Below are 18,239 nucleotides of genomic sequence, written 5' to 3'. Positions count from 1 at the left end.
CGGATGTAGTGGCATCATTCTGGGCTTTGTGCCTCAGCCTCGTTTCTCTTGTTATGGTAAAATACAGACATTAGCATGAACATCAAGGTTTAGAAGTGACATCTGTACAGCTTCTGGCACGTGGGGAAACTCGGTAAATATTACTTTCCTTACTTTTGTCCTTAATTTGAAATGTAAACATTAAATCACCCATTCGAAAAGATTACTGAGTGGCTGTTCCGTGAAAATGCCTGTTCCTTTTTGCTGCGCGTTGATTTTAATTGTAAGGAATATTTACATTAATTATTTTTTAAAGTGAAGCATAGTTGACTTGCCATGTTATATTAGTTTTAGGTGTACAACACAGGAATTAGACATTTATATATATTACACAATGCTCACCATGGTGCGGCTGCCATCTGTCCCTATACACACTTACTACAGTACTAATGACAACATTCCCGATGTTCCCTATGCCACACGTTTCATCCACATGACTTATTTTCTTTATAGCTGGAAGTTTGTACCACCTAATCCCCTTCACCTATTTTATCCAGGTCCCTGCCGCCTCCCCTCTGGCAACCACCAGTTCTTATGAGTATTTTCACCAGTTTTTATGAGTCTTTCTGTTTTGTTTGTTCATTTGTTTTGTTTTGTAGATTCCACATGTAAGTGAAATCATGCAGTATTTGTTTTTCTCTGTCTGACTTACTTCATTTAGCATAGTACCTATCCATGTTATTGCAGATGGCAAGATTTCATTCTTTTTTATAATAGACTAATATTCCCATGTATGTGCATGTGTGTATACACACTGCATCTTCGTTATCCATTCATGTATCTGTAGGTTACCTTTTTGTTTTGTTGATGGTTTCCTTTGTACTTTTAAAGCTTTTTAGTTTGATATAGTCCCAATTATTTACATCTGCTTTTGTTGCCCTTGTCTAGGGAGACAGATCCAAAAAAACAATTGCTAAGACCAATGTCCACCAGTTTATTGCATATGTTTTCTTTTAGGAGTTTTATAGTTTCAGTTAAATGATTACCTTTTAAATATTTTTGTAGTTTATATAAGAAAAGCTCTTTAAAGAACTGAATAATTGTATCATTTTCTTAGAAAATAAAACAATACACTATCCCACACCCACAACTTGCAAATTTAGCTATATACATTTTCAATGTGTAGAAAGGTTAGAGTAAAAATGTACTAAAATGAAATCATTATAAACACATTAAAGGCTAACAGTTGAGATATCACTATTAACTATTTTAAATCCCCCTATCATTAAAGTAATAAGCCCTTCCACAAGAAGTTCTGTTAAACTCTCCTCTACCAGGCCGCAAGAGACAGTCGGGGTTATATAGTTTGATCTATAGTTCAGACCTGAAGGAAGCATAGAAAGAGAATAATTAGCATAAACTTCCATTCCCCGTTGTCAGTTCTCAGTTTATTTTTAACTAGTAGTTTAAGAAAAAAAAGCTACTTAGCTAAGTCAGGGTATAGTGATCCAGGAAGTTAAAGAAGAACGTATCAGGAATATGTTTTCATATAGCAGGTGACACAGAGCCATAAACATGAATTTCTGAGTAATAATTAACAGTGAATTAAACAATTATGGGTGTAATATGCCATTCACGATAGATGTGCTTATAAGGAGATTTGTTTTGTAGTTGCTTTATGAGTCACGCGTGGAAGCTTTGTATTTTTAAAGGTAAATTTCCACTGTTGTGAAATGTGTTTTATGGAGACTAAACTTCATTGGAGTAATTACATACATACTGGAAAAACACAGAGTATAATAATCATCATATTCAGCTTTAGAGACCCACTTGTTGAAGATGGCCTCCCTTGTAGTTTGAGAGTATATTAGAGGGAAGCCTGAGACTTTTGTCTGAGGCGTTGTCTGAGGAGTCTGTACTGTTTGTCATAAACCCACGTCTTGCAGATGGAACAGAGTTGCTCTGTAAACCAGTTTATCCACCTGGCTTTTATTCTGTGTTATACAGTTATTTTTGCTATTAATTTTTTTTTACTTTTTTTAATGTTTATTTGTGAGAGAGGAGAGAGACAGAGAGACAGTGACAGCACAGGCAGAGGAGGGGCAGAGTGAGACACAGGATCCGAATCAGGCTCCAGGTTCTGAGCTGTCAGCACAGAGCCCAACGAATCGCTTGAAATCACGAGCCGTGAGATCATGACCCGAGCTGAACTCCGACGCTCCACCAACTGAGCCCCGCCCCCGGTGCCCCACTTTTGCTATTTAAGTAGGGAATATTTACTTCATTCTGGAAAAAAATGAAACAGTACATGTAAAGGATTTTTAACGACTTATCCAGTCAAAACCCTTTATTACATCAACATTCCTCCATTCCTGTGGCACTGCATTTTATTTAAGGGTGTGTTGGTATTTGAGAGTATGTACGTGTGTGTGCGTGTGTGTACTGCATGTGACTGTATGTTTACATAGCATGTGTATGTAGCATGTATATGAACATTAACATATATACGTGCATATGAACATGAACACATTTCTATGCCTTGAAAAATCCTATTTCCGTGTAACTGGATGTTTATTTTAATTTTGAAAAATGTTTTATCTTCAAAGTGATTCTAGCTACAGATAGATTCAAATTCAACAGTTATAGAAACTTCTGATCTTTACCAGGCTTTGGAGGACTCTGGCAGAATCCAGCACTCAGTTACATTATATTATTTAGTTCTTTTCAACTCCAAGGCTCAGTAGGATCTCCGACGCTTAATTCTGAAAGTCAGATCTGTTTTTCTGCTAAGCTGCTAACCTGTATGGCATTTAATTACTGTTTTTCTGTGATCCTTGTTTTGTATCTAAATTGTAATGCCATATAGCATTTATGTCAGGTTTTATGTGTTCAGCTCTTCATATAATCATTTCATTTGATAATTCATATATCCCTTCGACATACATGAGTATTATTTTCCCCTTTTACAGATGTGAAAACTGAAGCCGAGTCGCGTGATGTGTTTTGTGCTTTTTGCCACACACTCATGTCAGTGGCCCAGTCAGAAACAGAAGTCAGAATTGCATCTTGTCTTTCTCTCAGAGGACAAACTCTGGTGCTTCCTTGGGGAAGTTGATAGTTACTAGGAAAAAGGAGAATGTGAGCTCTTTCCCCTTAAGTCCTTGGAATTACCAGTTCTTCCAGAATACCCACTACTATTCTTTGAATTTAATTAAAAAAAAAAATACTTCTGCCTAATTTAAAAATCGATGGCTTTCCATTTTCTTAAAGGATAACTTGAAACATCTTACCTGTTCAGCAAATAATCCTTCACAGACTTTGTTTTGACATTTATGAAATTATATTGTTTGATTTACTGTTGCTTTTCTTCATTCTCATTGTAGTGCTGAGTAGATTCATTCCAGTGGCTTTCAAAGAGTATTTAATTTAATGTTTCTAATTAATTTTCATATGTTGAATAATAAAACTCCGGACAATATAAATCATGCCTTAAATATTTATCTTTTAAAATAGTAACATGTTCTTCTGTTTAGGCTTTTCACCGTTTCCTGTCAGAAAACAGGTCCTTTCTAAGGGAAATTCACAATACAGACTTAGAAATTAAAGCTTGAACTAAGAAGATGAAGAAAAAAATTTTTTCCCAAGTTTACCACATACTGAATATCTGATTCATTTATCTAATTCAATTATATACCTGGTAATTTAGTGTGTGGTAATAAAATATTACTTTAAGGTTAAATGTTTTAATTTGACTTCCAGTATCTTAAGTTTTAATATTTTGCCCATACATACTTTACCTTTTATATAAATCCCACTCATCTTTTTACATTTCAGGAGTAAATAATCATCTTTAAAACACAAAATTTATACCCCTACTAGGCAAGAAAAAAATTCTCAGAAACCATCTCATTTGCACTATCAAAGGATTATTAAAAGAAAACATCTTCTTAGAAAATAGCTAGATGTTGGTTAAATCATACATTATAGTGGGGGGATAGTCTGGATAGAATATAATCTCTCTTTAATTCAAGCCGTCAGATTTGTCTTTAGCCTTTTGCTTTTTTTCTATTTATTAGTTAAACTTACACCAATATGATGACTTTTTTTTTATTTCAGCAATTTGAATAAAGAAAAGTCAGCTTTACTACAGATGAAGAATCAAATGGCATTAGATTTAGAACAACTCCTAAATCATCGTGAGGTACTTTTTCCATTTTGTCATAATTTTACTTTAGGCTTCTTCAAAGTCCATGTTGGGTTAAGATTACTGTACCACAGTTGTCCGTGTGTGTTAATGACTTCTCATGTTTGTTTCTCACTGTGATCTGGTCCTTTATATTGAATGTGTGATATACTTTTTTCATTATGAATTAATTTATACTTTATTCTGGGATTCTTATTCCTGGAATGCTCCTTATTATTGACCACTTATTGCCTTGTTCATGTATCTGTCATTGAATTTCCACGTTATTTAATAATGGTTTGTTTCATCTCTTTCTCACTAGGCAGTATATCTTCTTAGCGTACCTCTGTCTTATTCATCATTGTATTGCCCATATACTGCATGTATGCCTAGTGTGTAATATTTGTGTAGAACTTTAGAGTCCATAAAGGATTTTTTATTATTACTCCTCGCCAAAAATCTTTTTAGAGCTAATGTAATTTCCTCACTTTATAAAAGGAGAAATGAATGTCAAGCGGCTTGCCCAAAGGAGAAATGAGTTTCAAGTGGCTTGCTCAAAGCCAGTTAGTAACTAAGAGATAACCCTACTTTTCTTGTTTTTTGAGTCAGCCCTATTGAAGTACAGTATACATACAGTAAAATCCATGCCCTATTTAAGCCTACATTTCTATGATTTTTGACCAACACACCCAGTTTCATAACCATTACAATAATCAATATATAAAGTAGTTTCATCACTTCGGGAAATACCCTCGTGCCCTTTTCATATTCACCCCTCTCCCCAACTCCAGTGCTAGCAACCACTTATCTATTTTCTGTCCCTGTAGTTTTACCTTTTCCAACAAAAGATACTACATTTTCCCAGAATGTTGTATAAATGAAATTATCGGTCTTTTCAGGTTGACTTTTTTCACTTTCCATAAAAAAGATACACCCACGAGGCACCTGGGTAGCTCAACTGGCTTAGGCTCAGGTCATGATCTCATGGTTCGTGAATTTGAGCCCTGCATCCTCTGACTCTATGCTGACAACTCAGAGCCTAGAGCCTGCTTCAGATGCTATATCTCCTTTGTCCTTTGTCCCTCCCTCACTCATTCTCTCTCTGTCCCCCGCCCCTTCTTTCTCTCCCCTTCTCACTCTCTCTCAAAAATTTAAAAAGTGATACACCTATGTTGTTGCAAACATTAGTCATTTATTCCTCTTTGTTACTGAGAATATTCTATCGTACGGATATACCAGAGTTTGTTACTCCATTCACCAGTCGATGGGCATTTGAGTTGTTTCCATTTGGAGGAATCTGTAAATAACACAGCTACTGTAAACGATTGTGTACATGTTTTAGTGTGAATGTCAGTTTCCTTTTCTCATGAGAAATACTCCAGGAGCAGGATTTCAGGGTCCTATGGAAAGTGTATGTTTAACTTTATAAGAAACTGCCAAGCCATTTTCCACAGTGACTGTACCTTTTGCATTCTTGTCAGCAATAAATGCATGTTCCAGTTGCTCTGCATCCTTGCCAGCTGTTGGTATTATGAAGCCTAGTTTTTTAATCCAGTGCATTTTTTCCATTGAACTATCACTGCCTTGTCTTGGCCACGTTTTTACCATTTTGTTATCCTAACAGAGAAAGAAATGCTCAAAACAGAGCGTTGGTTTATGAATATCCCAAAGACATTGTTTCCAAGTCTGGGAAAGATATATCGGGTATTTGGGAAGAAATTATTGGAAGGATATTATTGAGAGAGATGAAGTGGGGAGTAGTAGTGGAAGCGGTTCAAGATGCATGCCCAGAAGTGCTGTCCGGGGAATTGCAGGGTTGTCTGTCTCAGCAATGGCCTTCCGAGTAGGTTCTCTGAAAGGTGCACCTTATGATGGGCAAAAGGGATAAGAAGGTGTTCCTGGACTGCATTTTAGAGATGACTTTTGTGTAGAGAACTAGAGCTAACTTAGATTAGGAAGTGCTTCTCTGAAGATATGCTTTTTTTCTGGCTTCCCAGCCTCCTCTACTACCACTTGTGTCCTATGATTCTGCCTTTAAATAGTTGTTTCTTCACTGTGGAAACCTGATTCATTCATTATGTGGATTTTCACAAATATTTTCCAAAATTAACTATTTAAGAAATAGTAACTACAGATGTCCATTGAGCCATACCAACTATTTTTTCCATAAAGCTGCATAACAAGTATTTTTTTGGAATAGCAATTCTCATTTGTTTTTGGAAAATTATGCTACACTCTGCAAAAGATAGGAGCAACTTTATATATTTTATATGTCATGCTTGGAATCACATTATTCATGAGTCCAAATAAAAACTCAAAGTTCTGCTTAGTGGGTTGAGAATTGAGTAAATTTAGAAGAAAATATGTTTAAACATAGAAATTAAATACTAGCAAGATGAAACTACTACTGTATGACACCAGTGAAATGTGCATGAGTGCCTATCTAATTAATTATCAGTTAATTTTCACGCATTTGATAGGATCTTCATTTTGGCAATTATATTTTAATAATCCAACATTGTAACTTAATGCCAAACATCTAAAGAAAAGGAGATTTTTTCTTTTCAAAGCAAAATAAAAATTAAAGCTTAATAAAATAAACTTGATACAAATTTTTCACCTTTTTCTAAGAACTGGTTTAATGCCAACTTGCATAGAACATGCAGATGCAAAAGCAAGTGTGAACTGCTTATGGAAAGCGAATGGCAGGTGACCCTGGGCAATGCTTGAGCATTCACTTGAATATTTACGTGATGAAACAGAGTCTGCAAAATTGGTTTATTCATTTGATGGCTCTGATGTGTCAAGTGCTTAAAATGGCCGATAGATAACAGTTGGATAAGAATACCAGGGCTGAGGGACTCAGTCAGTTGAGCATTCAACTTCAGCTCAGTCATGATCTCACAGCTTGTGAGTTTGAGCCCCACATCAGGCTGTGTGCCAACAGCTCAGATCTGGAGCATGTTTCGGTTTCTGTGGCTCCCTCTCTCTCTGCGCCTCCCCTGCTTGTGCTCTGTCTCTCTCTTCCTCTCTCAAATAAATATTAATTTTTGTAATAATAATTTAAAAAAATCAGGGCTGAGACTAAGGTGAGGCAACCAAGGCACCTAGGGCACAAAACATCGGAGGTGCCCACTCTGAGAGTCATGCGTGAGCACTCGCCACCCGAGGCAGGATGCTGGAAAATTGTCTAATAGGAGTCACTGCTATGATCAGCTAAATCTTCTGTTTAAATCCACATGTGATCAAATGCACATTTCAAAGTTTTTCATTGCCTTTTTTGTACTGGACAACTCTAACTCTAACTTTTTAAGTGTCACTTGGTTCCAGTAAGACTTTAGCTGATCCTGGGGGGCCTGGGTGGCTCAGTGGTTTAACTGTTCAACTCTTGGTTTCAGCTCAGGTCATGATCTCACGGTTTGTGAGTTCAAGCCCCACATTGGGGTCCTTGCTAACAGTGCGGAGCCTGCTTGGGATCCTCTCGCTCTCTCCCTTACCATTCACTCTCTCCCTATCTCTCTCACTCTCTCGCTCACTCTCTCGCTCTCAAAATAAATAAAATAAACATCAAAAAATAAAATAAGCAGACTTTTTTCTTTAATTTTTTTTAGTGTTTATTTATTTTTGAGAGAGAAAAAGAGACAGAGGGTGGGCTGGGGGAGGGCGGGGAGTGAGGGAGACACAGAATCTAAAGCAGGCTCCAGGCTCTGAGCTTTCAGCACAGAGCCTGACATGGGGCTTGAACCCACAAACTGTGAGATCATAACCTGAGCAGAAGTCAGACACTCAGCTGACTGAGCCACCCAGGTGCCCCAAAATAAAAAGACTTTAGATAATCCTGTAGTAATAAATGAAATCACCCACTCATTTTATATAGTTGTCCAAGTATAGGTTAAAAGAAACAAGAAAACAGATGAGATGATTCTAGGTTGACGATTCTAGGACACAGGGCATGATAGAGGGTTTTTATTTTCTATATCAATTAGTGTTAGATCAAAATTACTTGCTTAAAAGTAGCTAAGTTAAATACCACAGAGTTAAATCTCACTGTCCCCACTTTTATAGACAAAACTGAAGCTGATAAGAATTAAATAATGAGGGGCGCCTGGATGGCTCAGTCAGTTAGGAGCCCGACTTCAGCTCAGGTCATGGTCTCGTGGTTTGTGGGTTCGAGCCCCGCATCAGTGCTGACAGCTCAGAGCCTGGAGCCTGCTTCAGATTCTGTGTCTCCTTCTCTCTTTGCCTTTCCCCCACTCATGCTCTCTGTCTCTCTCCCTCTCAAAAAATAAATAAACATTAAAAAAAAAAAAAAACTAAACCATGATTATATACTTACTGTCAAAACTAAAAGAAAATCCTTTTTTTTTAACTGAAACAAAAGCTTATGATCTTTTCCCTAGTTCCATTTAGACAAAAACCTCATGATGAATTATTGCTTGCATTAGTTCCAGGAAATTTTTTTTGCCACTGTAGATGAAGTTATACTTTCTTTTCTGTCAGAAAGTGAAAACTATGTAATTTAATGTGTTTCCTTTTTGTCTTAGTTGCCAAAAAAGCTCAGAGCTGAATATCTTATCCAGGTGTTACAATCTCTTCTTTTCCTCTTTCACTTTTGATGCCTCAGAATAACTTTCTCTGTTTCCTTCAAGCAGGCTGTGATCTTTTAGTACCCTTACATGTCTTTACTTATACTTAGACCTCTGATGTATAAAAGTATAAACTAATTTAACCTTAAATAATGAGTTAAAAAGACAGTAAAGAAAAAAGATCAACTGCTAGGACCCCACTGTTGGATAGAGTAGCAGGACTTCATGCTCAGTGTTCGGTTTTGAGTATAAAAAATGTGATCCCCTGGAATGTCTCCTTTCTTGTTGAGTGTACCTCTCAGGACTCTTCTTCTTTTTTTTTTTTTAATTTAGTTGTTTGTTTTGAGAGAGAGAGAGCAAGAGATCACGAGTCAAGGAGAGGCAGCAGAGAGAATCCCAAGCAGACTCTGAACTGCCAAAGCAGACCCCGATGTGGGGCTTGAACCCACGGACTGTGAGATCAGGGCCTGAGCCCAAGTCCAGAGTCTTGGCTTGAATGAGTGAGCCACCCAGGCCCCTGTCAGGAATCTTCTTAAATGGCTTTTTCATGTTTCATCCATATTTATCTACTCATCTTTGCCTCATTGAAACAAGATTTTCTGATTTGGAAATTCTAATTATGCTTTTCTGTGCGTATATTTCATCAGGTGCCCTTAGAATATAAGTGTTCAAGAGTAGGGAAATCATCTTTAATCAGCCAAATGTCTAATCGAATACTGAACATAATTTTAAAAAGCTGATATGAAAACTCTTTTCTGATTTCTCTTGCAGCTATATTAAGGGTAGTGGCAGGAGCCCCACTTAAGAAGATATTCCAGTATTTTAGTGAGTGATGGTGGTATCCGGAACTGGACTAGTGATGATTGTGTAGCAAAACTGGACTCATTTGAATTTTTTTAATGTTTGCTTATTTCTGAGAGAGAGACAGAGAGCGAGTAGAGGAGAAGCAGACAGAGAGGGAGACACAGAATCCAAACCAGGGTCCAGGCCCTGAGCTGTCAGCACAGGGCCCAAAGCCGGGTTAGAACCCATGAGCCATGAGATCATAACCTGAGTCAAAGTCAGACGCTTAACCCGTAACCGACTGAGCCATGCAAGAATGGACTAATTGGGAAGCTATATAGAAAGCAGAAACATGGCGCATGATGATTGGATCCAGAAAATGTTGAAGAGAGGAGGAATGAGAATTGATGGCCTGGGTTTATGGTGATGCCAAGGAGCACATGAGAGAAATAGATTTGGAGAAGAAAAGCTAGGAAATATCTAAGTAGAGATAACCAGTAGAGAGTTAAAAATGTAGGTTTTGGAGGGGCACCTGGGTGGCTCGGTTAAGCATCCAACTCTTGGCTTCAACCAAGGTCATGATCTCACGGTTTTGTGAGTTCGAGCCCTGCAGTGGGCTCTATGCTGACAGTGCCATGCCTGCTTGGGGTTCTGTCTCTCCCTCTCTCTTCCTCTCTCTTTCTTTCTCTGTCATTCCCTCACTCACACTGTCTCTATCTTTCTCAAAAATAAATATATAAACTTAAAATACATATTTTTTTAATATAGGTTCTGGAACCCAAGAAAGAGAACTCGTCTAGAGGTAGAGATTTGAGGGTCACAGCATAAAGATAGTACTTTATATGGAAGTCATTAAATGAACTGATAAATGACCTACGTAGAGTGAGAGCAGAAAAAGGCCTAGGCCAGAGTCTTGAAGAGTACCAACATTTAATGGATGGGCAGAAGAAAAAGTATTTACACAAATTAGAGTGCAGGGTGACAGCAGGAACACCAGAGAGTAGAATCTGGCCAGTGACATGGACTGTCAAGGGGCCAAGCCTAACAAAGATAAAAAGAAAGCATCGGTAGAATTTAACAAGATGGTACAGCTCTTTCAGTGGAGCTAGAGAATTGATATATGAGCGGAAGTTGAAAAGTGGTCTATAGGAAAAATAGACAGCCCGTAAGATAGTTAAATCAGAGACTATAGGATGATCAGACAGGAGGCATGAGGTGGAGGGTTTTTACCTCCCACAGCTAGAGAATATCCAGCTTATTTATTTTTAATATAGTTTATTGTCAAATTGGCTAACATACAGTGTGCAAACTGTGCTCTTTGTTTTAGGGGTAGATTCCCATGATTCATTGCTTACATACAACACCCAGTTCTCATCCCAACAAGTGCCCTCCTCAATGCCCATCACCCATTTTCCCCTCTCACCCAACCCCCATCAACCATGTTTGTTCTCTGTATTTAAGAGTCTCTTATGGTTTGTCTCCCTTTCTCTCTGTAACTTTATTCCCCTTCCCCTTCCCCTCCCCCATGGTCCTCGGTTAAGTTTCTCAAGTTCCAGATATGAGTGTAAACATATGGTATCTGTCTTTCTCTGACGGACTTATTTCACTTAGCATAAACCCCTCCAGTTCCATGCACGTTGCTTCACATGGCATGATTTCATTCTTTCTCATTGCCAAGTAGTATTCCATGGTATATAGAAACCACATCTTCTTTATCCATTCATCGGTTGATGGACATTTAGGCTCTTTCCATACTTTGGCTATTATTGAAAATGCCACTATGAACATTGGGGCGCATGTGCCCCTATGCCTCAGCACTCCTGTATCCTTTGGATAAATTCCTAGTAGTGCTATTGCTGGGTCGTAGGATAGTTCTATTGTTAAGTTTTTGAGGAACCTCCACACTGTTTTCCAGAGCTGCTGCACCAGTTTGCATTCCCACCAACAGTGCAAGAGAGTTCCTGTTTCTCCACATCTGCTCCAGCATCTATTGTTTTCTGAGTTGTTAATTTTAGCCACTCTGACCAGTGTGAGGTGGTATCTCTGTGGTTTTGATTTGTATTTCCCTGATGATGAGTGATGTTTATTTCTATCTTCAAAACGGAAAAGGTATACCCCTCCTGTCTAAAGTTAAATCCCATCACTGTGCTCTGATCTCCTCCTTCCCTAACACTTTGCTCAGCTGATTATCTTCTCATCTGGACCTGCCGTGTCTGTCTGGCTCCTTCCTATCCTTGCATGTGTCTGTTGGCCATCTGGATGTCTTCTTTGGAAAAGTGTCTATTCATGTCTTCTGCCGATTTCTTCACTGGATTGTTTTTTAGGTGTTGAGTTTGGTCAGTTCTTTATAGATTCCAGATACTAACCCTTTTTCCAGTATGTCATTTGCAAATATCTTTTCCCATTCCATCGGTTGCCTCTCAGTTTTGTTGACTGTTGTTTCCTTTGCAGTACAGAAGCTTTTTTTCTTGATGCAGTCCCAATAGTTCATTTTTGGTTTTGATTCCCTTGCCTTTGGAGACATGTCAAGCAAGAAATTGCCATGAGATCAAAGAGGCTGTTACCTGTCTTCTCCTCTAGGTTTCCTGTCTCACATTCAGGTCCTTCATCCATTTTGAGGGTTTTTTTGTGTATGGTAAAAGAAAGTGGTCTACTTTCTTTGTTCTGCATGTTGCTGTCCAGTTCTCCCAGCACCACTTGTTAAAGAGGCTGTCTTTTTTCCATTGGATGAGAGTATCCAGTTTAAATGGTGATAGGAAGGAGCCAGGCAGACATTGCAGATCCAAAAGAGAAGATATTCAGCTGAGCAAAGTGTTAGGGAAGGAGGAGATCAGAGCACAGTGATGGGATTTAACTTTAGACAGGAGGGGTATACCTTTTCCATTTTGAAGATAGAAATAAAGATTATGTTAAGATAAAAGTGAGTTTGTAGGTTTAGTGGTAACAATTTTGGTAGTTCCCACCTAATGGCTATACTCTAATGTGCTAGTGTCACAGTTTTGAGGAAAATAGAATTTTGAAATGGCTACACAGTAAATGAGTGGTATATGTTATTGAAACATCAAATAATTGGCAAGTTGAAACACCATGTGTTTATAGTAGTACCATTCTGTATACTTTTTCCCCAGTAGCATACAGAATGCTAGGTGTAAACACGGAGAAGATGGACAGGTGGATTGATCCAGAATTACATTCCGCCTTCTACTGTATATGTGTACTATACACGTTGAGATCTCTTGTTAAATTCTAAGGTTGGAATTACCTTTATAATCTTTATGTCACCTACATTTTGAAATACTGTGGAAAAAGCCAAAATTTAAACAGACAAGATGAGTTAATATCACAGCTTTGCTACTTGATAGCCTTGAATTCTTGTGATGATATTGAACCCCTCTAAACTCAGTTTCCTCATGTGCGAAAGTAATATCTACTTTGCAGGACTATATGAGAATGAAATACTGTAGTAACGTTCCTGGCATGTAACAGGCACATAACTCTATGAAGGTGGTTCCTTTTTCTCTTCTCCTTCTGTTTCAAAATTCAATTCAAACATTATGTATGCTTTGAAGTTCTCTCTAATTTGACAAAGAAAAACATCTTTTTTTCTACTTCTTTCCAGTAGTTTTTAAATATTTATATTAATGTTCATCTTTATGTATCGTAATTATGCATGTCTTTGCCCAGTAAAGTACGTCATTCTTCTTCGTATATTACCCTTTAGCACAGTATTTAGCACATAAAAAGTGCTTATTTGAATGTTCGTTACTTTCCTTTACAGTCTTTCATTATAATTACACTTGAAGCTGTCAAACAGAATAGTCAAAGCTTTAGAAACTGGCCTTTAATATATCCTCATCCCCTTTCCTCAGATAGTAAAATACACTCTGACAACTTGTAACATTTTAACTGAAGAAGTACAGAAGCTGTCTTACACCCAAGGACAGTTTCAGAGATTTATCTGAAAGTAGTCACTGGGAAATCCTATCTGAAAAGTTTGTCTAGGGGCACCTGGGTGGCTCAGTCGGTTAAGCATCTGAGTCTTGATCTTGGCTAAGGTCATGATCCCAGGGTTGTGGGATCAAGCCCTGCATCAGGCTCCACACTAAGTGTGGAGTCTGCTTAGGACTCTGTCTCTCTCCCTCTCCTCCTCTCCCCTGCTCGCACACTCTCTGTCTCTCTAAAATAAAATAAAATTAAAAAAAAAATACCTTGGAAAAGTTTGGAAGAAAGCTATTCCTAAAACCCTGGACATGGAACCTGTAACCACAGCAACCTCTGTGGTTATCAAGCCTCTAAGGAACCATGTGTGTTCGCGGCAATACCCGTTGCTCAGACCTGCGCTGCTTCTACCCCTTCACTTAGTGCCTCTACCAATGATGTCTTTCAGGGTCCACAGGCATTTCAGTTTGTAGTTACCCAGAATTAACCAACCACTCCTTCCTGGGGGACATAGACTATGCAAAGCCCCATACCTGCCTGAATGGTGGACTCCTATTAGCCCAGATAACGTGCATCTTACTGCAGTGAATATCACCTAACAAAAAGAAAACAAACCTGCAGTTAGCCAGGTTTCTGAAAAGTGAAGTCACAGTGTAATTATCATTCTTTTATGGTATGTTTATGTTCCCGGATTCTGCCTCGTTATGTTCTTTGTGATTTCTCGGAAAGTTTCAGGGACATTTCAGCACCACAAGTGCCCCTTAGGCAATCCACTTCATAAAGGGTTCAAATAAATTACATATTTCTATATGTGTGTCATTCCTTTTGGTTCCTGCTTAACTGTTTTGACATTTTTTAAAGAATAGCTTTTTACATGTTTTTTTATATACCTCTGTAGTTATATTTTACATCAGTATGACTAAAAAAGAAAAAAAAAACACTAAGTGCATAAGTTAATTTTTCTTTAAATGAAGATGTAATTATTTCTCAGATTCATACATTTCTCATCATAGTGGTACTCTTCCAGTTAAAATTTGCTTTGATTTGCTGGGTTTAAGTGAGTACTTTAAAGAAAGACAGTTATTGTAGTGAAAACCTAAAACACACATACAAGGGAAGTCATATTTTCTCTGTAAAGGTTTAGAATGATAATTTTTTTTCTATATGAGGGTATATGAATTCAGGCCCAAGGAAATTCAGGGAGTAACATATTGCAAAAAATACCAAACCTATTGAATTTTTATAGCTTCTTCCTACCAAAATATTTAAAACATTTTCAGATTATGTTATACTAACATACTTACGGATCAGTTATAAATGGCTTTCAAACAAGCATGTATGGAAATACGGAATCAAAGAAAGCAAATGTTTTAAATTATCCCTTCATATTGAGAGATGTGGTCTTTTGCTTGTGCCCTCTAGATTCAAGAGCATTGGGGCATTTGGGTGGCTCAGTCATTTAATGTCTAACTCTTGATTTCAGTTCAGGTCACGATCTCACAGTTTGTGAGTTCGAGCCCTGCATTGGGCTCTGTGGTGACAGGGAAGAGCCTATTTGGGATTCTCTGTCTCTCTCTCTCTCTCTTCCCCTCTGCAGCTCTCACTTTCTCTTTCTCAAAATAAATAAATAAACATTAAAAACATTTTAATAGAATTCAAGAGCACTGAACTTTTTCCCAAAATAGATGCTTTTCAGTTAATAATAAGAATGCTTAATATTTATATATTACTTTAGAGTTTTTTATACTCACTTACTTTATTTAAGCCTCACAGGAACCCTATGATGGTCTTATACCCATTTCACAGAAATAACAACTGAACCTCAGTTTTCCATTTTGTAGGATGTTAACTCTCCTCAATTTTGAATCACATAAAAGACACGTGAATTTCTTTTAGATTGTACTCTGGTGGACCTCCGTGTTTATGTGGACTTGTTAAAGCGCTTCGTAGAACTAGGTCAAATTATTTTGATTTTCATAAGTATTTTGACTTCTTTAATCTTTTTATCTTTAAAATTACAAATGTCTTTGTTGTATATTACAAACAAAACTTTGTGTGAAGCAATATAATATATCATAAAATATTTTATCTGAAAAAAGAAAAATAAGTAAAAATATTTTATCTGTGTATATATGTCCTTTTAACTTTTTTCACATCACATTTTCATACCCATAAGGTATCATATAGACCTGTCATTTTCTACTCTATCCGTAAGGACAAGTAAATGGCCTCCTGCTGTCATTTTTAACCCTGGGTTTTTATGACTTAGAACTGTAGCAGCTTAGAACAAACCAAACAATTGTAGGACATGAGGAAACACCCAAAATGCAAAGCTAGAAGATAAGTCTCTGGTAATGTGTGATGGCCACGAGATTGTAAACAATGATGTGAGATAATTATGGCTATAATCCTGTTGGGTACTGTATTAGCACTATGTTGATGTAACTTAGCAAGTCACTGGTCACATATCAAGGAGCTAACACTGTGGGGAGACTGAGAATAAAAGCTGGAGAGGGTATAGGCCCTGGAGGGAGCCACGCTGGGGAGACCAGGCCTCAAAGTAGAGCACAGTGATTAGAGTCTGAAGTCGGTGATGGACATCAGCTAGAATATGCATCAAAACCTATCAGATTATATACTGAGAGAGTAAAGGCCAGACACTAGACAGCAACTAGATGAGTCCTGTTTCTGAGGGAAAGCTGGGCACTAGGAGAGCATGAAGACCACCACGGGGCAGAGCAGTCGGAAGTCCAAGATGTACAATCCAGCAGTCAGGTGAGGTAAGGGTCTGCACAAGCCAGTCAGGGCAGAATCGAAGGTGCCCGTACTTCTGTTATAAGTTCGACGATGGCGGTGATTTCAACTCAGGGGCCTACTCCACTGTATTAACACCAGCTTCTTCTGCTTCACCTGAAGATTATATCCAAGTTCAGGAAAGAATGTACCAGGTGATTAGTTATGTCCCTTAGGCTATGACAGCACAGTTGTCTCTCATTCAAGTAAATACTTGAGCTCTTGCTCTGCTTTCAGTCATAGATAAGGTATGGTTCCAAAAATGTAAATGTCATCTTAAATACATTAGAATAAGAAGTAGATAGGCCTTATTCTGCTCTTCTCTGGCCAAGACTTTTTTCTTTGTTCTGTTCTAGGCCCAAAACTTTTCAATACTAGAAGATAATCTGAGGAAAACAATCAGGATGGTGAAAGAATTCAAGAATTCTTTTTAGTCATAAGAGGGATGAATGAACTGGGGGTATTTACAGAAGAAATGATTCAGATGTAAGAAATTCAAAGTAAGCATGTGAAAGAAGCAGTTAATAGACTTGTTATACATGTCTCCAAAGGCTGGAGTTAAAACATAAGGGTAGACATTATAAGGAGACACATTTTATTTGTTTTGCCTTGCTTTGTTGTTTTGTTGTTGTTGTGTTGTGTTGTTTTGTTTTGTTTTGTGTAGAGTCCGGGTTAAATAACTTGAAGATCCCTTCCAAACCTGAAATTGTATGTATCATAGGCTTTGCTAGGAGATAGATGCTCTATTAATGCTCTATTGTGTAAATAATAGAAGCTTTGAACCCAGAAAGACTTGCATTTGAATACTGGTTTCACTTACTAGTAGCTAGTGAACTTGGCTTAATTTCCTAAAACCTTCTAAGCTTATTTCTTCATCCTCAAAAGCGAAGCAGTATTTACCTCTTGGTTTTGGAAGAGGATTAAACTATTATGTAAATAGAGTTCTTAGCACAAAGCCTAGCAAGTAGTAGCTACTCAGTGAAATGTTAGCTCTTGTCCTCTGTCTTCCTCTCTCCACACCTAAAAACTTTATATTCTCCCCTTGAGGCAAAGGGACATTCCTAGGGAGAGGTGAACCTACAAATGGGAATAAGTATTTAGATGCGAAGACAGAGGGACTGGAAAAGAGGGGTTTGCAGTTGCAGATACGGACACTGTTCTCCAACAGTTCCGTCATACAAAATCTGCTTTGTTATTTAGAGTATAGTAGCATTGGCATTCAAGGTATATTTCAACTTCCTCAAAAATCACATATTAAAATCTCTACTGGGGTTCCTGGGTGGCTCAGTCAGTTAAGTATCCAACTCTTAATTTTGACTAAAGTCACGATCTCATGGTTCATGAGATCAAGCCCTGAGTTGGGCTCTGTGCTGACAGCAGAGAACCTCGTTGTGATTCTCTCTCTCTTCCTCTCTCTTTGCCCCTCTCCTGCTCACGTACACATTCTCTCTCAAAATAAATAAACTTTAAAAAGAGAATATTTTTTTTTAAATCTCCACTGGGGCGCCTGGGAGGCTCAGTTGGTTAAGCATCCAGCTTTGACTCAGGTCATGATCTCACAGTTTGAGGGTTCGAGCCCCACGTCGGGCTCTGTGCTGACAGCTAGCTCAGAGCCTGAAGCCTGCTTTGGATTATGTGTCTCCCTCTCTCTCTGACCCTCCCCTGTTCATGCTGTCTCTCTCTGTCTCTCAAAAACAGATTAAAAAAAAATTTAAAAATCTCCACTGAAGTATTTGCAAGTTGAAATGATCTGAGGTCTGAAATATCCTTTGAAATATTTCCAAAAAACTGGAAAGGAAATAGATAAAACATTCTTGACAGAACAATCTGGCAGCTCCTCAAACAACTAAACATAGAAATACCATATGACCTAGCAATCCACCCCAAGGTATATATCTAGGAGAAATGAAAACATCTCCACACAAAAACTTGTGCATGAATCTTTATAGAAGCATATTCACAACAGCCAAAAAGTA

The 18,239-nt window shown here is 37.8% G+C and overlaps 1 protein-coding gene across 1 annotated transcript in view; it reads left to right on the top strand.

Annotated features, from left to right (window-relative positions):
• PIBF1 (progesterone immunomodulatory binding factor 1) overlaps positions 1-18,239 on the top strand; it is a 207,167-nt gene that overhangs the window by 174,183 nt on the left and 14,745 nt on the right. The window contains exon 16 of the mRNA XM_029936617.1: positions 4,096-4,180. Coding sequence (XP_029792477.1) covers positions 4,096-4,180 — 85 coding nt within the window. The remainder of the gene's footprint in view (positions 1-4,095; positions 4,181-18,239) is intronic.

Source organism: Suricata suricatta, chromosome 4 (assembly GCF_006229205.1).
Source record: "Suricata suricatta isolate VVHF042 chromosome 4, meerkat_22Aug2017_6uvM2_HiC, whole genome shotgun sequence".
In the NCBI taxonomy this organism is placed as follows: domain Eukaryota; kingdom Metazoa; phylum Chordata; class Mammalia; order Carnivora; family Herpestidae; genus Suricata; species Suricata suricatta.
This window is presented reverse-complemented; position numbering and strand designations above follow the sequence as displayed.